General features: G+C 37.7%; 1 protein-coding gene across 2 annotated transcripts in view; it reads left to right on the forward strand.

The window, feature by feature from the left end:
• Positions 1 to 16,566, forward strand: part of NOX4 (NADPH oxidase 4) — a 180,108-nt gene that overhangs the window by 71,482 nt on the left and 92,060 nt on the right. For both annotated transcript variants that reach the window (XM_061406013.1, XM_061406014.1), the window contains 3 exons: positions 3,704 to 3,920; positions 6,458 to 6,622; positions 6,739 to 6,801. In XM_061406013.1, coding sequence (XP_061261997.1) covers positions 3,704 to 3,920; positions 6,458 to 6,622; positions 6,739 to 6,801 — 445 coding nt within the window. The remainder of the gene's footprint in view (positions 1 to 3,703; positions 3,921 to 6,457; positions 6,623 to 6,738; positions 6,802 to 16,566) is intronic.

Raw genomic sequence — 16,566 nt, forward strand, 5'->3', positions numbered from 1 at the left:
TGTTTATCATTGTCTGTCTGTAGATCTTTTTTCTTTAGTATGTGTTCCTTCAATGACAATAATTATATTCTGAGACAAAGAAAATACCACTTTAATGGGCATAGACATAGGTAACCTATGCCATTAAACTTGAGAACAGCTTAAAATAACATAAAGCTCTCCAAATTAAAAGGGATTTTAGAAAATTTTGTGCTACTTTATGTACCAGGAACAACATTGTTTATTTGATTGGACTGGTCTGAAGATTTGTGATGCTGGGGAAGATTGAGGGCAGGAGGAGAAAGGGAAGACAGAAGATGAGATGGTTGGATGGCATCACCGACTCGATGGACATGGGTTTGGGTGGACTCCAGGAGTAGGTGATGGACAGGGAGGCCTGGCGTGCTGTGGTTCATGGGGTAGCAAAGAGTTGGATACAACTGAGCGACTGAACTGAACTGAACTGAAGATTTGTACTGCATGGCAACAACATTTATCCTAATAAGGACCATTTGTACATGGGGTAATTTCCAACCTGATTGCTGTTATGATTTAGGAGAAGGAATAAATTACATTCCTTTGCCTGGTGTTCAGCAGCCCCTTCTCTCTCTCTTTCTCTCTCTCTTTTTCTCTCACTTTCTCTGTCTCTTACACACACACACACAGACACACGACACTCTATCTGACCTAATTTCCAGGCTTTTGTTCATATTGAACCCCTTTCTTGGATGTCTCCTTCTTTAACCTACTTATTTTCTTTGTGTGACATAGGTTTTTGGAATGAGGGAGATCAAGTTTCTGAATACCATGCCATTCCTTTCTCCAAGGGATCCTCCCAACCCAGGAATTGAACCCAGGTCTCTTGCATTGCAGGCAGATTCTTTACCATCTGAGCCACCAGGGAAGCCCCATGCTTTGACTACTACTGACTGAATCTCTTACCTGCACAATATGGGTTTCTCATCTGTAAAATGGGAATAAAAACACCTTGTATGTCATTTTGAAGTTTAAGTGGGAAATTCGTTGTTATTGTTGTTTAGTTATTTAGTTATGTTAGTTATGTAGTCACTAAGTCGTGTCTGACTCTTTTACGACCCTGTGAACTTTAGCCCACCAGGCTCCTCTGTTCATGGGATTCTCCAAGCAAGAATACTGGAGTGAGTTTCCATTTCCTTCAAGGGATCCTCCCAACCCAGAGATCTGACCCGTGTCTCCTGCATTGGCAGGCGGGTTCTTTGCCACTGAGCCACCAGAGAAACTCAAGTAGGAAATAGATGTTTACAAATTTTCTGACATACTTTCTTAGTAAATATTGATCTGTCCATCCTTTATCTTTTTCGAATGAAAGTTTTGAGGATCTAGTGATCCATTGAGTTAGCATGCTGTATAGTAAGAGGTGAAAAGCCATAGAATTTGAGTCAAACCTGGGTTCACATCTTAGCTCTGCCACTTACTTGCTGTGATATTACTTAATCTGTTAAAATAGTTTCTTAATTGATAAAAAGTTATTCCTATTTACAGTAGTTGTTGTGAGGATAATATGAAATGAATATAAATTGTTTTGGTCTGGACCTCATACTTACTATACATTACTAAGCTGTCATTAAATCATTCCAATCAAGTCATCATCTGTGGTCTGAGTTATGTTTAGCTTCTCTAAAGATACCTTCTAAACTGGATCTTAAGTTTCTGAAGGGTTAGGAGCCAGGTTTGAGTATTTCTTGAACTTGGTAGCACCATGTAGGATCATGCCAGTTGCATTATCCCAGTTTGTTCAATTTATGGCCAATAGAAAAACTGTTCCAGATTTTTGGCCTGTCTGCCTGTCAGCCACTACCCTCAGGGTAGTCAGTAGGAGCAGCAAGTTTGGGTAACTCATTACTTGTAATCAAAGCTGTACCAAATTATCAGATTTTCTAAGTAGAATGGCACAGCAATTGTATTATGTGACTAGAATTTTATAAAGAATTACATACTTCTCTCATACTTGTACAATATCTGTGCATTTCTTCCATGCTGCTACTGCTAAGTCACTTCAGTTGTGTCTGACTCTGTGCGACCCCACAGATGGCAGCCCACCAGGCTCCTCCATCCCTGGGATTCTCCAGGCAAGAACACTGGAGTGGGTTGCCATTTCCTTCTCCAATGCATGAAAGTGAAAAGTCAAAGTGAAGTCACTCAGTCGTGCCCCACTCCTAGCAACCCCATGGACTGGAGCCTACCAGGCTCCTCTGCCCTTGGGATTTCCAGGCAAGAGTACTGGAATGGGGTGCCATTGCCTTCTCCTAATTTCTTCCATACTTAGACCATATTTACATTACTTCAAAAAAATGTGTGTGTGGCCTACCCTGGATATTACGTAATGTAATTCACTACCTAGAAGCTCATTACATGTACTGTGTGTTCTCTGATGATTAGTTATGGGAAGAAAGTAAAATAAAATGAAAAGTGAAAGGGAATTGAGCATAAGCATCAGGAGAAAATGAGAGAATGACCAAGTTGAGTAGATGGTACATTCCACCAAAGACTTAATCATTGCTTTCCTAACTCTCATATGTTAGATCTATTTCATACCATTATTCTTGTTATAGTCTTTGTTGTTTTAAAATATTATCTTTGTGAAAATCATTTACATAATTATTGTAGCTGTGGTAAACTTAAAGATGTACTTTTTAAATATACTAAAATTATTTGGGTAATATAAAACATGAAAGTTTAGGGTTAGGGTTAGCATGAAGGGCAATTTTAAAACACTCGTAGCCAACCAAGAAAAAGAATTTTGGAAACTAAAATTTTAATATTTTCAAAATTAAAATAAACATTTCAATGCTTTTCAAAGTCTTAGTTTTTTCTTCAAGATTTACTTATGCAAAAGAAAAAAAACTCATATAAATCTATGATTTGATGCACTATCCCTATGAAGTAGATCTTACTTAACTCCTTTTGATAAAAAATACAGAACAGAGAAAGTTGAAGACTTATCTTAAATCTCACAAAATATGAAATAATCAGAATGGGATTTTAGGGTTTTAGGTTTTCCTTCCTGATTCATTATTGTGGGCCTTTACTGTGGTTCTTGTTTATGGAGAAATTGAAAAGTACACAGGTTTAGGGTCTTATGGAGTGTATTAATTTTTTTCGGACCATAGGAGATGCACGTTTCCAGTTTCTGTTATCGTGTTTGTTTAACATTTCTCTGTGAATCAGCAAGGCTTGTTTTGTCTCGTCTTAGCCAAATCAAATGTGAACCCTGTACTTTTCCATTTGTGTTTGAAATTATAGTGAAAGTACTCATATTATAGTGTTTATTGAAGTGAAAACTTCTATGTGATTGTATAAATGCTTAATAGACTTGAAATAAAAGCTGTCAAATTCAAGAATATTTGGAAAGATTGTATGCCTCTTCCCTACCATGGATTTATGGATCAGGGTTATGCCTCCAGCATACATGCAGAATTGTCATGGTTTCCAAATTCTATATAGTATCTTCTGTTCATATGGTATATTTTGGGGGAGGGACAAATTTTTTAATTTAGTTCCACAGTAATGAATTTGTTAAGATTTTTAAGATTTCTCAATTACTGTTATGTAAGACATATGAGAAGCACTTCTTGAATAAATGGTATGTGGAAGTCAACAAGAAAAAAAGGTTATTTTATTATACTGTGACTGTGATTTCAATTTCCTTTTTATCTCTTTGTTTTTATTTTTTTATGAATTTTAGAGGGCTGCTGAAGTATCAAACTAATTTAGATACCCACCCTCCTGGCTGCATTAATCTTAATGGAACCCACTACCAGAATACTCATTTACCAGAGCATCTCTCAGAACATTTTCACGAATCTTTTCCTGGAGGATTTTCAAAGCCTGATGAACTTACCCAGAACACATTTGTGAAGATTTGTATGGAAGAGCCCAGGTTCCAAGCTAATTTTCCACAGGTCAGATTAGTCCTGTGTCTTTACTGATCTCTGCAAAGTCCATGTTCCTATAAAAAATTGATCAACATTGCATTTAAACATGTTTTTGAAGGTAATACAGCAGTTATTCCTCCAGAAGAGAAGGTTTCAGGCTGTTTCAGTAGCAAATTAGTACGTGTTATTACATAATAGCCAGCCTACTGTTCAATGAGATAGACCTATGATATTACAGAATATAGAAAATTCCTGTTTAACTCATCATATGATCTTTGCAAATTGTGGCACTGATGCTTGCCATAAGAAAGGTGGCAAAGATACGTTCCTTATGCATTGAGAAAAGTAGGTTGAATAAGAACAATAATAGTGAAAAAACTAGTATTACTAATAATAATTATTACAGTATAGTGTAATATTATGTATAATATTATGAACACTAAGCTGTAAAATAAATTTATTGAATGCTTAGTATCATCTGCTAGGGGCTGTGCTAAAATATACTGTATGCTTTTTTAATATTCACAATAACTCTTTGAAGCAATTACCATCATCCTTAATTTTCTGATGAGGAAATTATGGTATAATATTATTATGGTACAATATTATGTATAATATTATAAATACTGAGTTGTAAAATCAGTTTATTGAATGCTTGATATTATCTGCTTCAAAGTCAAGTCAAGTCGCTCAGTCGTGTCTGACTCTTTGCGACCCCATGGACTATAGCCCACCAGGCTTCTGCGTCCATGGGATTTTCCAGGCAAGAATACTGGAGTGGGTTGCCATTATCTGCTTGGGGCTGTGCTAAAATACATTATATGCATTTTTTTTAATATTCACAATAACTCTTTGAAGTAATTATTGTCAGCCTTAATTTTCTGATGAGGAAATTGTGGCTTAAATATGTAAATATACTCTGACCAACCTCTATAAACTAACATGTAGGAGAAGAAGAATACAAAACCAAATTACCTTGCTCTTACGAAACCTCTTCCCCAAATAGCCAACTAGTAGTTTGGTAAGAGTCATAATCTTCCCTTGTAGCCATGGGAGCTGCCCATGTGGATATTACACCCTGTATTCTGTGTCTGTACCAAATGAAAGTCGGGAAATAGTGAAATTGAATGTCTGTTTTAAGAAGAAAGGGGAGTCGAAAGATAGTGATCTGTAGATGCCTTTGGAATGAGTGTGTTAGTCTTGTTTTCTTATTAATAACAGTCCTCTAGATTTCTTTTAAGCTTTACAATCTTCAGAGCTTTTCTGGCTTCACACAATGGTTTATGTTAGGGAAGGCAGGTATTGTGAGTCCCATTTTACTTGTGTGATGCCCAAAGGCTAAGCAACTGTCCCAAAGTTGCAGAGGTTGTCCTGTGATGCTTACTCTGCACACAGTTCCTAACTGTTGGGTTGGCCAAAAAGTTCGTTTGGGTTTTTCTATAAGATGGGAATGCAAAAATCTGAATAAACTTTTTGGCCAAGCCAATAAATGTGAGGAGCAGGCATGATTTGCATGGAAGGAAGAAGGACCTTCTGGAATAACTCTATAGATTAGGTTTTAAAAGGTGACCATGAAAATACATTTGGGTTGGGGGCCTCCAAGTTTTGAGGGAGATAAAGTGTGTAGTTGTAGGAGAAAGGTTGACCACACAGGCTACGCAGTTATCCTGGGATCAGGGTTATGCCTCCAGCATACATGCAAAATTGTCATGGTTTCCAAATTCTAAATAGTATCTTCTGTTCATATTATATTATGTAAAAGTAAATTGTGAACAACACATGTGGTATGCCCATGCTTAAAAATATGTGCATATACATATTTTACATTGGTTATACATTTTGTATATGTATATTATGCATGCATATTGTGTGCATTAAAAATACCTAGGGTTCTCATTTTTTTAAACAAATATTTGACTGGTACATTTTTTACTAAAATACTCCAGATTTACTTGAGCTTTTACTTCTCTTTCTTCTTCCTTTAGAGAAAGATATTGTATATATACAACATGTATTCTTGTGGGCCCAGAAGGATATATGAAACAATAAACCACCTGTTAATGGTAGTTATACCCTTGATAGTGGCAAGATAATTTGGTTTTGTATTCTTTTTCTCCTACATGTTAGTTTATAGAGGTTGGTCAGAGTATATTTACATATTTAAGCCACAATTTCCTCATCAGAAAATTAAGGCTGACAATAATTGCTTCAAAGAGTTATTGTGAATATTAAAAAAATGCATGTATTTTAGCACAGCCCCAAGCAGATAATATCAAGCATTCAATAAACTGATTTTACAACTCAGTATTTATAATATTATAGGATAGGGTAGGGTCCTGACATTACTTTCCCTTCTATTTTATACTTTACTCTTGTTTCAGTAAGTTGCAGTGAGCATCTGTTGCTTTTTACTCATTTTTCTTTACACTTTGTTATTTCAAATACAGATTAAATTATCATTGCTGTATTATTACTGTAATGTGTCAAATAAGCAGTGAGGCAGGATATAAAGAGTCCTATAACACAAGTATTTCTTAAAGTGTATTTCAAAAATTCTCCATTAGACCTGGCTTTGGATTTCTGGACCTTTGTGCCTATATTGTGCTGAAAGGCTTTACAGGTGTATCCGGAGCAACAAGCCAGTCACCATCATCTCAGTCACAAGTCATCCGTCAGATGTCGTGGAAATCCGAATGGTCAAAGAAAATTTTAAAGCAAGACCTGGCCAGGTGAGTCAGTGTCCAGCAACTTTTAAAATACCCTTATTCTGTTTTTTCAAAATTAGCATTATTAAGATATTTGAACTTCTTTCTTGGTCATTTAAAAGTTGTTTGTTGTTTTTTAGTATATTATTCTACATTGTCCCAGTGTGTCTGCATTAGAAAACCATCCATTTACTCTCACAATGGTAAGAAACTTGTTTTTGGATTTTCTAATGTTTCGAATGAAATGCATCTTTCTCTTTGTGCGTGTATGCACTCCACCTCATTCTAAAAATCATTCAAGGCTGTCACAATATTCTTAATGTTTAAGTAAACCATCTTTTTACAAGAAATATAATTACCTAGACAGAAACTTAGTAACCATTAATTATTTTCTTAAAATTTAAACTTCAGGAAATATTATGTTTAATTTATAAAATATTTTTGATTCAAAATGCAGAAAATTTCCTGAATATTTAGACTCTTCTTTTTATAAAATATGTACCAAATTATAAAATGTACATGATTTTCTTTAGAGAAATTAAATTTAAGGAACTAGAATACTGTGGGTTGAGATGGAAGCATAAGAAAATGTTTAGAAAAGAAAAAGCTCAGTGTAATTGGCATCTAGGCTGTGTATGGAGAAGGAAAAGGAAAATAAAATCAGAAAAATAAAATAGAACAAATAATGCGGGGAAATCTAGCTAAATCATGGTATCATCAAATATTGTTAGCCCATTTCCTAATATTATTTTTTGCCTTATACAAATGGCATGAGCCCATTATGAAAAAAGTAAATAATTCAGAAGCATATAGGATCACATCATAACTTTTCCTCATTACCCCTCTCCCAAGTCCTGTTCTTGAGTTTGACAAAGTCTTACAGATATTTTCTTACATTCTTTGGCATATATGGGTGTCTGCCATTCATTTGCTGGATCCTTTGTTTTAAAGTTTTCTTTTTTCACTCACCAATAGATCATGGACAACTTTCCATGTTATGTATTTGTAAATGCCTCATTATTTTTAATCACTATATGTCACGGTAGAAACACAATGTAATTTATTTAAGATTTTCCATTGATGATGGAGGTTAGGATTTTATTCAGTTTCTAACAAAAGTAACTGAGGCAGGGACCACGTGTTTACATGTTAGAATTGAACAAATTGTGGGGGGAGGTCCAGGAAAACAGCGTGTTGACGTGCTAAAGTTTAGAGATGGAGTTCTGCTGGAATTGGCTGTGCTGTCTGCAGGTCACTTCAATCGTGTCCAACTCTTTGTGACCCCATGGACTGTAGCCCTCCAGGCCCCTCTGTCCATGGGATTTTCCAGGCAAGAATACTGGAGTGGGTTACCATGCCCTATCCAGGACATCTACCCGACCCAGGATAGAACCTGTGTCTCTTATGTCTCCTGCATTGGCAGACAGTTCTTAATCACTAGCATGACCTGGAAAGCCCCCGTTGGAACCGCTGTTAAATGTAATGTATTATTCAAGTTGAAAACTTGGAAACCTTGGCCAAGTTACTTCATCTTTTTTGTACATTCATTTCTTAGTGTAATATTATTATAAAAACAATAGCTATTCACACACACCTTATGAGTTCAGATGAACTACTACAAATAAAGCACATAGAACACAATCTGAAATGTGAAAATTATCAAGCATGTCAATTTATGTTAGCAAGTCTTATAATTTTTATTTGCAGTTTGAATTTGCCCCTTGAGAGCATGTAATTGTGAAGATGGCTAGGCCAGAAATATTTGTATTTAAGGAATAACACAAACCAAGAGAAAGTGTCAAATGTTTAAAGAAAAAGCAGGAGTTATTTATCTAATCCCTTATGATTATGCAGTGGAGATGAAGAGTAGACTCAAGGGATTAGATGTGGTAGACAGCGTCTGAAGAACTGTGCATGGAAGTTCATACTATTGAACAGGAACCAGTGACTAAAACCATCCCAAAGAAAAAGAAATGCAAAAAGACAAAGTGGTTGTCTGAGGAGGCTTAACAAATAGCTGAGGAAAGAAGAGAAGTGAAAGGCAAGGAAGTAAAGGAAAAGTATACCAAACTGAAAACAGAGTCCCAGAGAATAGAAGGAGAGATAAGAAAGCCTTCTTACATGAACAAAGAAATAGAGGAAAACAACAGAATGGGAAAGACTTTCTCTTTTAGAGATCTCTTCTAGAAAACTAGAGATATCAAGGGAACATTTCATGCAAGGATGGGCATGATAAAGGACAGAAATGATAAGGACCTAACAGAAGCAAAAGGTATTAAGCAGAGGTAGCAAGAGTACACAGGAGAACTATACAGAAAGGTCTTAATGACCTGGATAACCATGATGGTATGATCACTCACCTAGAACCTTACATCCTGCAGTGTGAAGGCAAGTGGACCTTAGGAAGCATTACTGTGCATGAAGCTAGTGGAAGTAATAGAATTCTAGATGAGCTATTTGAAATCCTAAAAGATGATGCTGTTAAAGTGCTGCACTCGATATGTCAGCAAATGTGGAAAACTCACCAGTGGCCACAGGACTGGAAAAGGTCAGTTTTCATTCCAGTTCTAAAGAAGAGCACTGCCAAAGAATGTTAAAACTATCATACTGTACTCTATCAATTACCAAATTGTGTTCAAGGACAGAAGAGCCTGGAGGGCTACAGTCCATAGGTCCACAAAGAATTGGACAAGACTGAGCAACTGATGCTTTCACTTTCTTTCAGCAAGGTAAAGCTCAAAATCCTTGAAGCTAGTCTTAGCAGCATGTGAACTGAGAACTTGCTGGTGTACAAGCTGAGTTTAGAAAAGGCAGAGGAACCAGAGTCAAATTGTAAACATTTTTTGGATCACAGAGAAAGGAAAGGAGTTCCAGAAAAAATCTACTTCTGCTTCATTGACAATAGCCTCTGACTGTGTGGATCAGTTAAAACTGAAAAATTTTTAAAGAGATGGGAATGCCAGACCAACTTACCTGTCTCCTAAAAAAACCTGTATTCAGGTCAAGAAGCAGCAGTTAGAACAGAACATGGAACAACAGACTAGTTCCAAGTTGGGAAAGAGTACATCAAGACTGTATATTGTCATCCTGTTTATTTAACTTATATTCAGAGTACATCATGAAAAAAACTGGACTGGATGAATCACACGCTGGAATCAAGATAGTTGGGAGAAATATCAACAACCTCAGATATGATACCACTCTAATGGTAGAAAATGAAGAGGAATTAAGAGCCCCTTGATGAGGGTGAAACAGGAGAGTTGGCTTAAAATTCAGCATTTAAAAAATGAAGATCATGGCATCTGGTCCCATCACTTCATGACAAGTAGAAGGGGGAAAAGTAAAAACAGTGACAGATTTTCTTTTGTTGATCTCCAGAATCATTGCCAATTGTGACTGCACCCATAAAATTGAAAAGACACTTTCTCTTTGGAAGCAAAGCTATGACAAACCTAGACAGCATATTAAAAAGCAGAGACATCACATTACTGACAAAGGTCCACATAGTCAAAGCTTTGGTTTTTCCAGTAGACATGTATGGATGTGAGAGTTGGACCATATAGAAGACTGAGCACTGAAGAATTGATGCCTTCAAACTGTGGTGCTAGAAAAGACTCTTGAGAGTCCCATGGACAGCAGGGAGATCAAACCAGTCCATCCTAAAGGAAATCAGTCCTGAATATTCATTGGAATATTCATTCAGCTGAAGCTGAAACTTCAATACTTTGGCCACTTGTTGCGAAGAACTGACTCAATGGAAAAGACCCCAATACTGGGAAATATTAAAGGGAAATACTGGGAAATATTAAATATTAAAGCACCACCAACTCAATGGATATGAATTTGAGCAAACTCTGGGAGATAGTGAAGGATGAGGAAGCCTTGAAATCCCAAGGTGTAGAAATATGACTAAAAGGTTCAAAGTTTTATTGTTATTGTTCAGCTGCTCAGTCCTGTCCGACTCTTTCTGACCCCATGGACTAGAGCTCGCCAGGCTCTTCTATCCATGGGATTTCCCAGACAAGAATATTGGAGTGGGTTACCATTTCCTTCTCCATCAGAGTGTGTTGGATGAGGCAAAAAGGGTGGATGCCTGGGATTCTGTATCCATCATAGTTTTTCTTCTCTCTTACTTTCTTCAATTAAGACAAGATTTTTCCTTATTCTTTCTGCTGCTTCTAGGACATTTCTTTGGTTCTCTTAAAGGAACATGGTTCTCTGAAGATTCCCTAACAAAAACAAGGGGAAAAGGACCTAAAATAGTTTGGAAAATAGTGCTTACAAAAATCACTTAAAAATTCACAATGTCTTTTACCCCATTAATGGTTTATCAAACATTCTTTAACAAATAGTGCCATTAAATTTTACTCATCCATTTTTTAAACCCATTTTTACTTTCTCACTCTAAGTTCTTTGTCTAAACTAATCTCTTTGCCCTGGGAACCAATTATTGTGTCTTCCATTTATTCACACCCCAAATACCACACATTCTCTTGACCTTTTCCTCTTATAAGACACTGCATATTCTCTTCAGCAATTAGTGCCATTAAATTACTTGTTTAATGCCTGTTTCTCAGGTGGTAAAGAATCTGCCTGCAAGGCAGGAGAACCAAATTCAATCCCTGGGTTAGGAAGATCCCCTGGAGAAGGGCGTGGGAACCAACAACAATATTCTTGCCTGGAGAATCCCTCAGACAGAGGACCCTGGCAAGCTACTGTCCATGGGGTAGCAAAGGATTGGACACAACTGAATGACTAACATTTCCTCCTAGACCATAAGATTCAGGAGCCCTTTGAAGGATACATTCATAGTTCAGTGTCTGGTACACAGAGTAACACAATATATATCTGTTGAAAGAGTAAAAAACACTTAATATATAGTCAGTGTTTGGGACTTACCTTGAGAAATATTTAAAAGATGGATTATCTTTTCCTCCCATCTCTTACTTGAAAGATAAAGGCAGAGAAAAGAAAAAGAGGAATTAAGGAGAAACATATTGAAAAGCAGAGACATTACTTTGCCAACAAAGGTCCGTCTAGTCAAGGCTATGGTTTTTCCTGTGGTCATGTATGGATGTGAGAGTTGGACTGTGAAGAAAGCTGAGCGCTGAAGAATTGATGCTTTTGAACTGTGGTTTTGGAGAAGACTCTTGAGAGTCCCTTGGACTGCAAGGAGATCCAACCAGTCCATTCTGAAGGAGATCAGCCCTGGGTATTCCTGGAAGGAATGATGCTAAAGCTGAAACTCCAGTACTTTGGCCACCTCATGCGAAGAGTTGACTCATTGGAAAAGACTCTGAAGCTGGAAGGGATTGGGGGCAGGAGGAGAAGGGGACGACGGAGGATGAGATGGCTGGATGGCATCACTGACTTGATGGACGTGAGTCTCAGTGAACTCTGGGAGTTGGTGATGGACAGGAGGCCTGGCATGCTGCGATTCATGGGGTCTCAAAGAGTCGGACACGACTGAGCGACTGAACTGAACTGAACTCAAGGAGAAGCAAGAAATGCTTTGGCTGACATGACTGTCAGTCAAAGAGCCAGCTTCCAGTCAGATTCTGAGTCTAATCTTTAAGGTCATCATGACTATCTTTAGCTACGAAAAGGAGCGGGAAATGTACTTGTGACAAAGTTGGCTGGGGAAGAACCACCAAAGTCAAGTGCAAACAGTTTCCTGAGAATGTCTGGTCAGAGCCAGCAGGTCATTTTTCACTTCTACTGCCCCATTCTCAGGGCTACCAATGGAAAATTACTTGTTCCTAATTTCTGTTGGTAATTTGACATTTTGAACTGTGGTGCTGGAGAAGACTTTTGAGAGTCCCTTGGACAGCAAGGAGATCAAACCGGTCAGCCCTAAAGGAAATCAAACTTGAATATTCACTGGAAAGACTGATGCTAAAGGCAGAGCTCCAATACTTTGGCCACCTGATGAGACGAGCTGACTCGTTGGAAAAGACCCTGATGCTTGGAAAGACTGAAGGCAGGAGAAGGGGGCGACAGAGGATGAGAAGGTTGGATGGCATACCAACTCAGTGAACATCACTTTGAGCAAACTCCAGGAGATGCTGAAGGACAGGGAAGCCTGGTGTGCTGCAGTCCATGGGGTCACAAAGAATTGGACATGACTGAGCGACTGAGCAACATTTGCCAAATGCTCTCAGTATTTTTAGGTTTGCCTTGCAACCTGTAGGTCAAAATAGATCTTGTCTTTGCAAGTGTATGTTTTATATTCACATCCATCCTTATTTTAAACATGGGTTTTTTTTCATATGTTTTGATTATGCCTTATTAAACATCAATTTAAGGTTTGATTGTTTTAAAGATAATTATATCTCATAGATATTTTAAATTGCAACAATAGTTGGCTTCCCAAAAGAATTTTCAAGGCAAAGGAAGATTCTTTTCATCAGACCATCTGTGTACGATGCATTTTGTGTAGGCTTAGGAAACGACTTGTAGCCCTCCCAGATTTGGGGTTTTGCTAGCTGGCTCACTCCTACCATCCCCTAAGGGAGTTTCTGTTTTCATAAAAAAGAAAAGTGGTGAATCGTCTTGCTTCCTGGAAATGAATTTGAGTAAAGCAAAAACATTTCTGGGCTAAATGTTACATTATGCTATTATGTTAATTTACTGTCTTTTCCTGCCATTTCCTTCTTTTGTACAATTACTTCTGTTTGGCACTTACATGTAAAATGAATGCTTTTCAAGCATTTTCACTGGCTAGTTCCTTTATGGGTTCCTTTGAAATAAAACAAAGCAAAACAAAGGGACTTCCCGTATGCCAAACCCCACTAAAATTTTATACACATCTTGTCTTTGTCAAGGATAACAGTACCTACTAATTAAATGCCTAAGAGGTTCCTTCTTAAACTTTGAAAATATTACATTATTTAATTCTTCTACAATTCCAAAGATGTGTATTATTAACTCTGTATGATGCAGAAAATAATGTGACTCAAAGATATCAAATAACATAATTGATTAGTGACACAGGCAAGACAGAAACACAGATCTGCCTGTCTGAAAGGTGTTGTCAGCTATTCCACCCTGGCTGGCTCCTGCCTCACTCCTGACCATGTTCAGTGCATTCCTATTTCTAAAATCCTCTTGCTTTAGGACATACATGTTGGAGTCAACAAAAAATAATTATTGTTTTAAAGAGGAATTTACTGAAACTATAAAAATGTATTTTCAGGAGAAATATGCAATTGAAAGTGTTATATTGTCTACACTACTCAGCTCTTCTAATATTGTGGAAAGTTGAAAGTCAAGTAAATTCCTCTGCTAGAAAAGTCTAATACTTACTTTAATATAGTGTGCCAATATAAGGAAAATTTAAATATATAAAATATACACTGGTCACAAATTCAAGTTGCTTGAATTTCATCTAATTTTTAAAATGGAGATTCAGTTCAGTTCAGTTTAGTTGCTCAGTCATGTTCAACTCTTAGCGACCCCATGGACGGCAGCATGCAGGCCTCCCTGTCCATCGCCAACTCCTGGAACGTACTCAGACTCATGTGCATTGTGTCGGTGATGCCATCAAACAGTCTCATCCTCTGTCATCCCCTTCTCCTCCTGCCTTCAATCTTTCCCAGCATCAGGGTCTTTTCCAGTGTGTCAGTTCTTCATATCAAGCGGCCAAAGTGTTGGAGTTTCAGCTTCAACATTGGTCGTTCCAATGAATGTTCGGGACTGATTTCCTTTAGGATGGACTGGTTGGATCTCCTTGCAGTCCAAGGAACTCTCAAGAGTCTTCTCCAACACCACAGTTTAAAAGCATCAATCCTTTGGCACTCTCTTTATAGTTAAACTCTCCCATCCATAAATGACTACTGGAAAAACCATAGCTTTGACTAGATGGATCTTTGTTGGCAAAGTAATGTCTCTGCTTTTTAATATGTTGTCTAGGTTGGTGGTAGTTTTTCTTGCAAGGAGCAAGTGTCTTTTAATTTCATGTCTGCAGTCACACAATCTGCAGTGATTTTGGAGCCCCCAAAATAAAGTCTGTCACTGTTTCCATTGTTTCTCCTTCTATTTGCCATAAAGTGATGGGACCAGATGCCATGATCTTAGTTTTCTGAATGTTGAGTTTTAAGCCAAGTTTTTCACTCTCCTCTTGCACTTTCCTTAAGAGACTCTTTAGTTCTTCTTCACTTTCTGCCATTAGGGTGGTGTCATCTGCTAAAAGGGTGGTGTCATCTGCCTATCTGAGGTTACTGATATTTTTCCCAGCAATCTTGATTCCAGCTTGCGCTTCTTCAGCCTGGAATTTCTCATGATGTACTTTGCATATAAGTTAAATAAGCAGGGTGACAGTAGACAGCCTTGACGTACTCCTTTCCCAATTTGGAACAGTCTGTTGTTCCATGTCCAGTTCTAACTGTTGCATCTCTACCTCCATGCAGATTTCTGAGGAGCCAGGTCAGGTGGTCTGGTATTCTCATCTCTTTAAGAATTTTCCACAGTTTGTTGTGATCCACACAGTCAAAGGCTTTGGCATAGTCAATAAAGCAAATGTATATGTTTTCCTGAAACTCTCTTGCTTTTTCAATGATCAGCAGATGTTGAAATTTGATCTCTGGTTCCTCTGCGTTTTCTAAATCCAGCTTGAACATCTGGAAGTTCATGGTTCATGTATTGCTGAAGCCTGGATTGGAGAATTTTGAGCATTACTTTACTAGTGTGTGAGATGAGTGCAATTGTACGGTAGTGTGAGCATTCTTTGGCATTGCCTTTCTTTGGGATTGGAAGGAAAACTGACCTTTTCCAGTCCTGTGGCCACTGTTGAGTTTTCCAAATTTGTTGGCATATTGAGTGCAGCACTTTCACAGCATCATCTTTCAGGATCTGAAATAGCTCAACTGGAATTCCATCACCTCCACTAGCTTTGTTTGTAGTGATGCTTTCTAAGGCCCACTTGACTTCACATTCCAGGATGTCTGGCTCTAGGTCAGTGATCACACCATCGTGATTATCTGGGTCATGAAGATCTTTTTGTACAGTTTTTCTTTGTATTCTTGCCACCTCTTCTTAACATCTTCTGGTTTTGTTAGGTCCTACTATTTCTGTCCTTTATTGTGCTCATCTTTGCATGAAATTTTCCCTTGGTATCTCTAATTTCCCTGAAGAGATCTCTAGTCTTTCCCATTCTATTGTTTTCCTCTATTTCTTTGCATTGATCGCTGAGGAAGGCTTTCTTATCTCTCCTTGCTATTCTTTGAAACTCTGCATTCTAATGGGTATATCTTTCTTTTCTCCTTTGCCTTTTGCTTCTCTTCTTTTCTCAGCTATTTGTAAGGCCTCCTCAGAGAACCATTTTACCTTTTTGCATTTCTTTTTCTTGGGGATGGTCTTGATCACTGCCTCCTGTACAATGTCACCAACCTCCATCCATAGTTCTTCAAGCACTCTGTCTATCAGATCTAATCCCTTGAATCTGTTTGTCACTTGTGCTATATAATCATAAGGGATTTGATTTAGGTCATACCTGAATGGTCTAGTAGTTTTCCCTACTTTCTTCAATTTAAGTCTGAATTTGGCAATAAGGAGTTGATGATCTGAGCCACAGTCAGCTCCCGTTCTTGTTTTTGCTGACTGTATAGAGCTTCTCCATCTTTGGCTGCAAAGAATAAAATCATTCTGATTTGAGCATTGACCATCTGGTGATGTCCATGTGTAGAGTCTTCTCTTGTGTTGTTGGAAGAGAGTGTTTGCTATTACCAGCGTGTTCTCTTGGCAAAACTCTGTTAGCCTTTGACCTGCTTCGTTTTGTACTCCACGGCCAAATTTTCGTGTTACTCTAGGTAACTCTTGGCTTCATACTTTTGCATTCTAATCCCCTATGATGAAGAGGACATCTTTTTTGGGTGTTAATTCTAGAAGGTTTTGTAGGTCTTCATAGAAATGGAGATTATGCTTTTACATCTGAAAATGGAAAAAGTTGGTGCAAAGATAAGGTACAGAAG

This window comes from Bos javanicus, chromosome 29 (assembly GCF_032452875.1).
Source record: "Bos javanicus breed banteng chromosome 29, ARS-OSU_banteng_1.0, whole genome shotgun sequence".
Classification (NCBI taxonomy): Eukaryota; Metazoa; Chordata; class Mammalia; order Artiodactyla; family Bovidae; genus Bos; species Bos javanicus.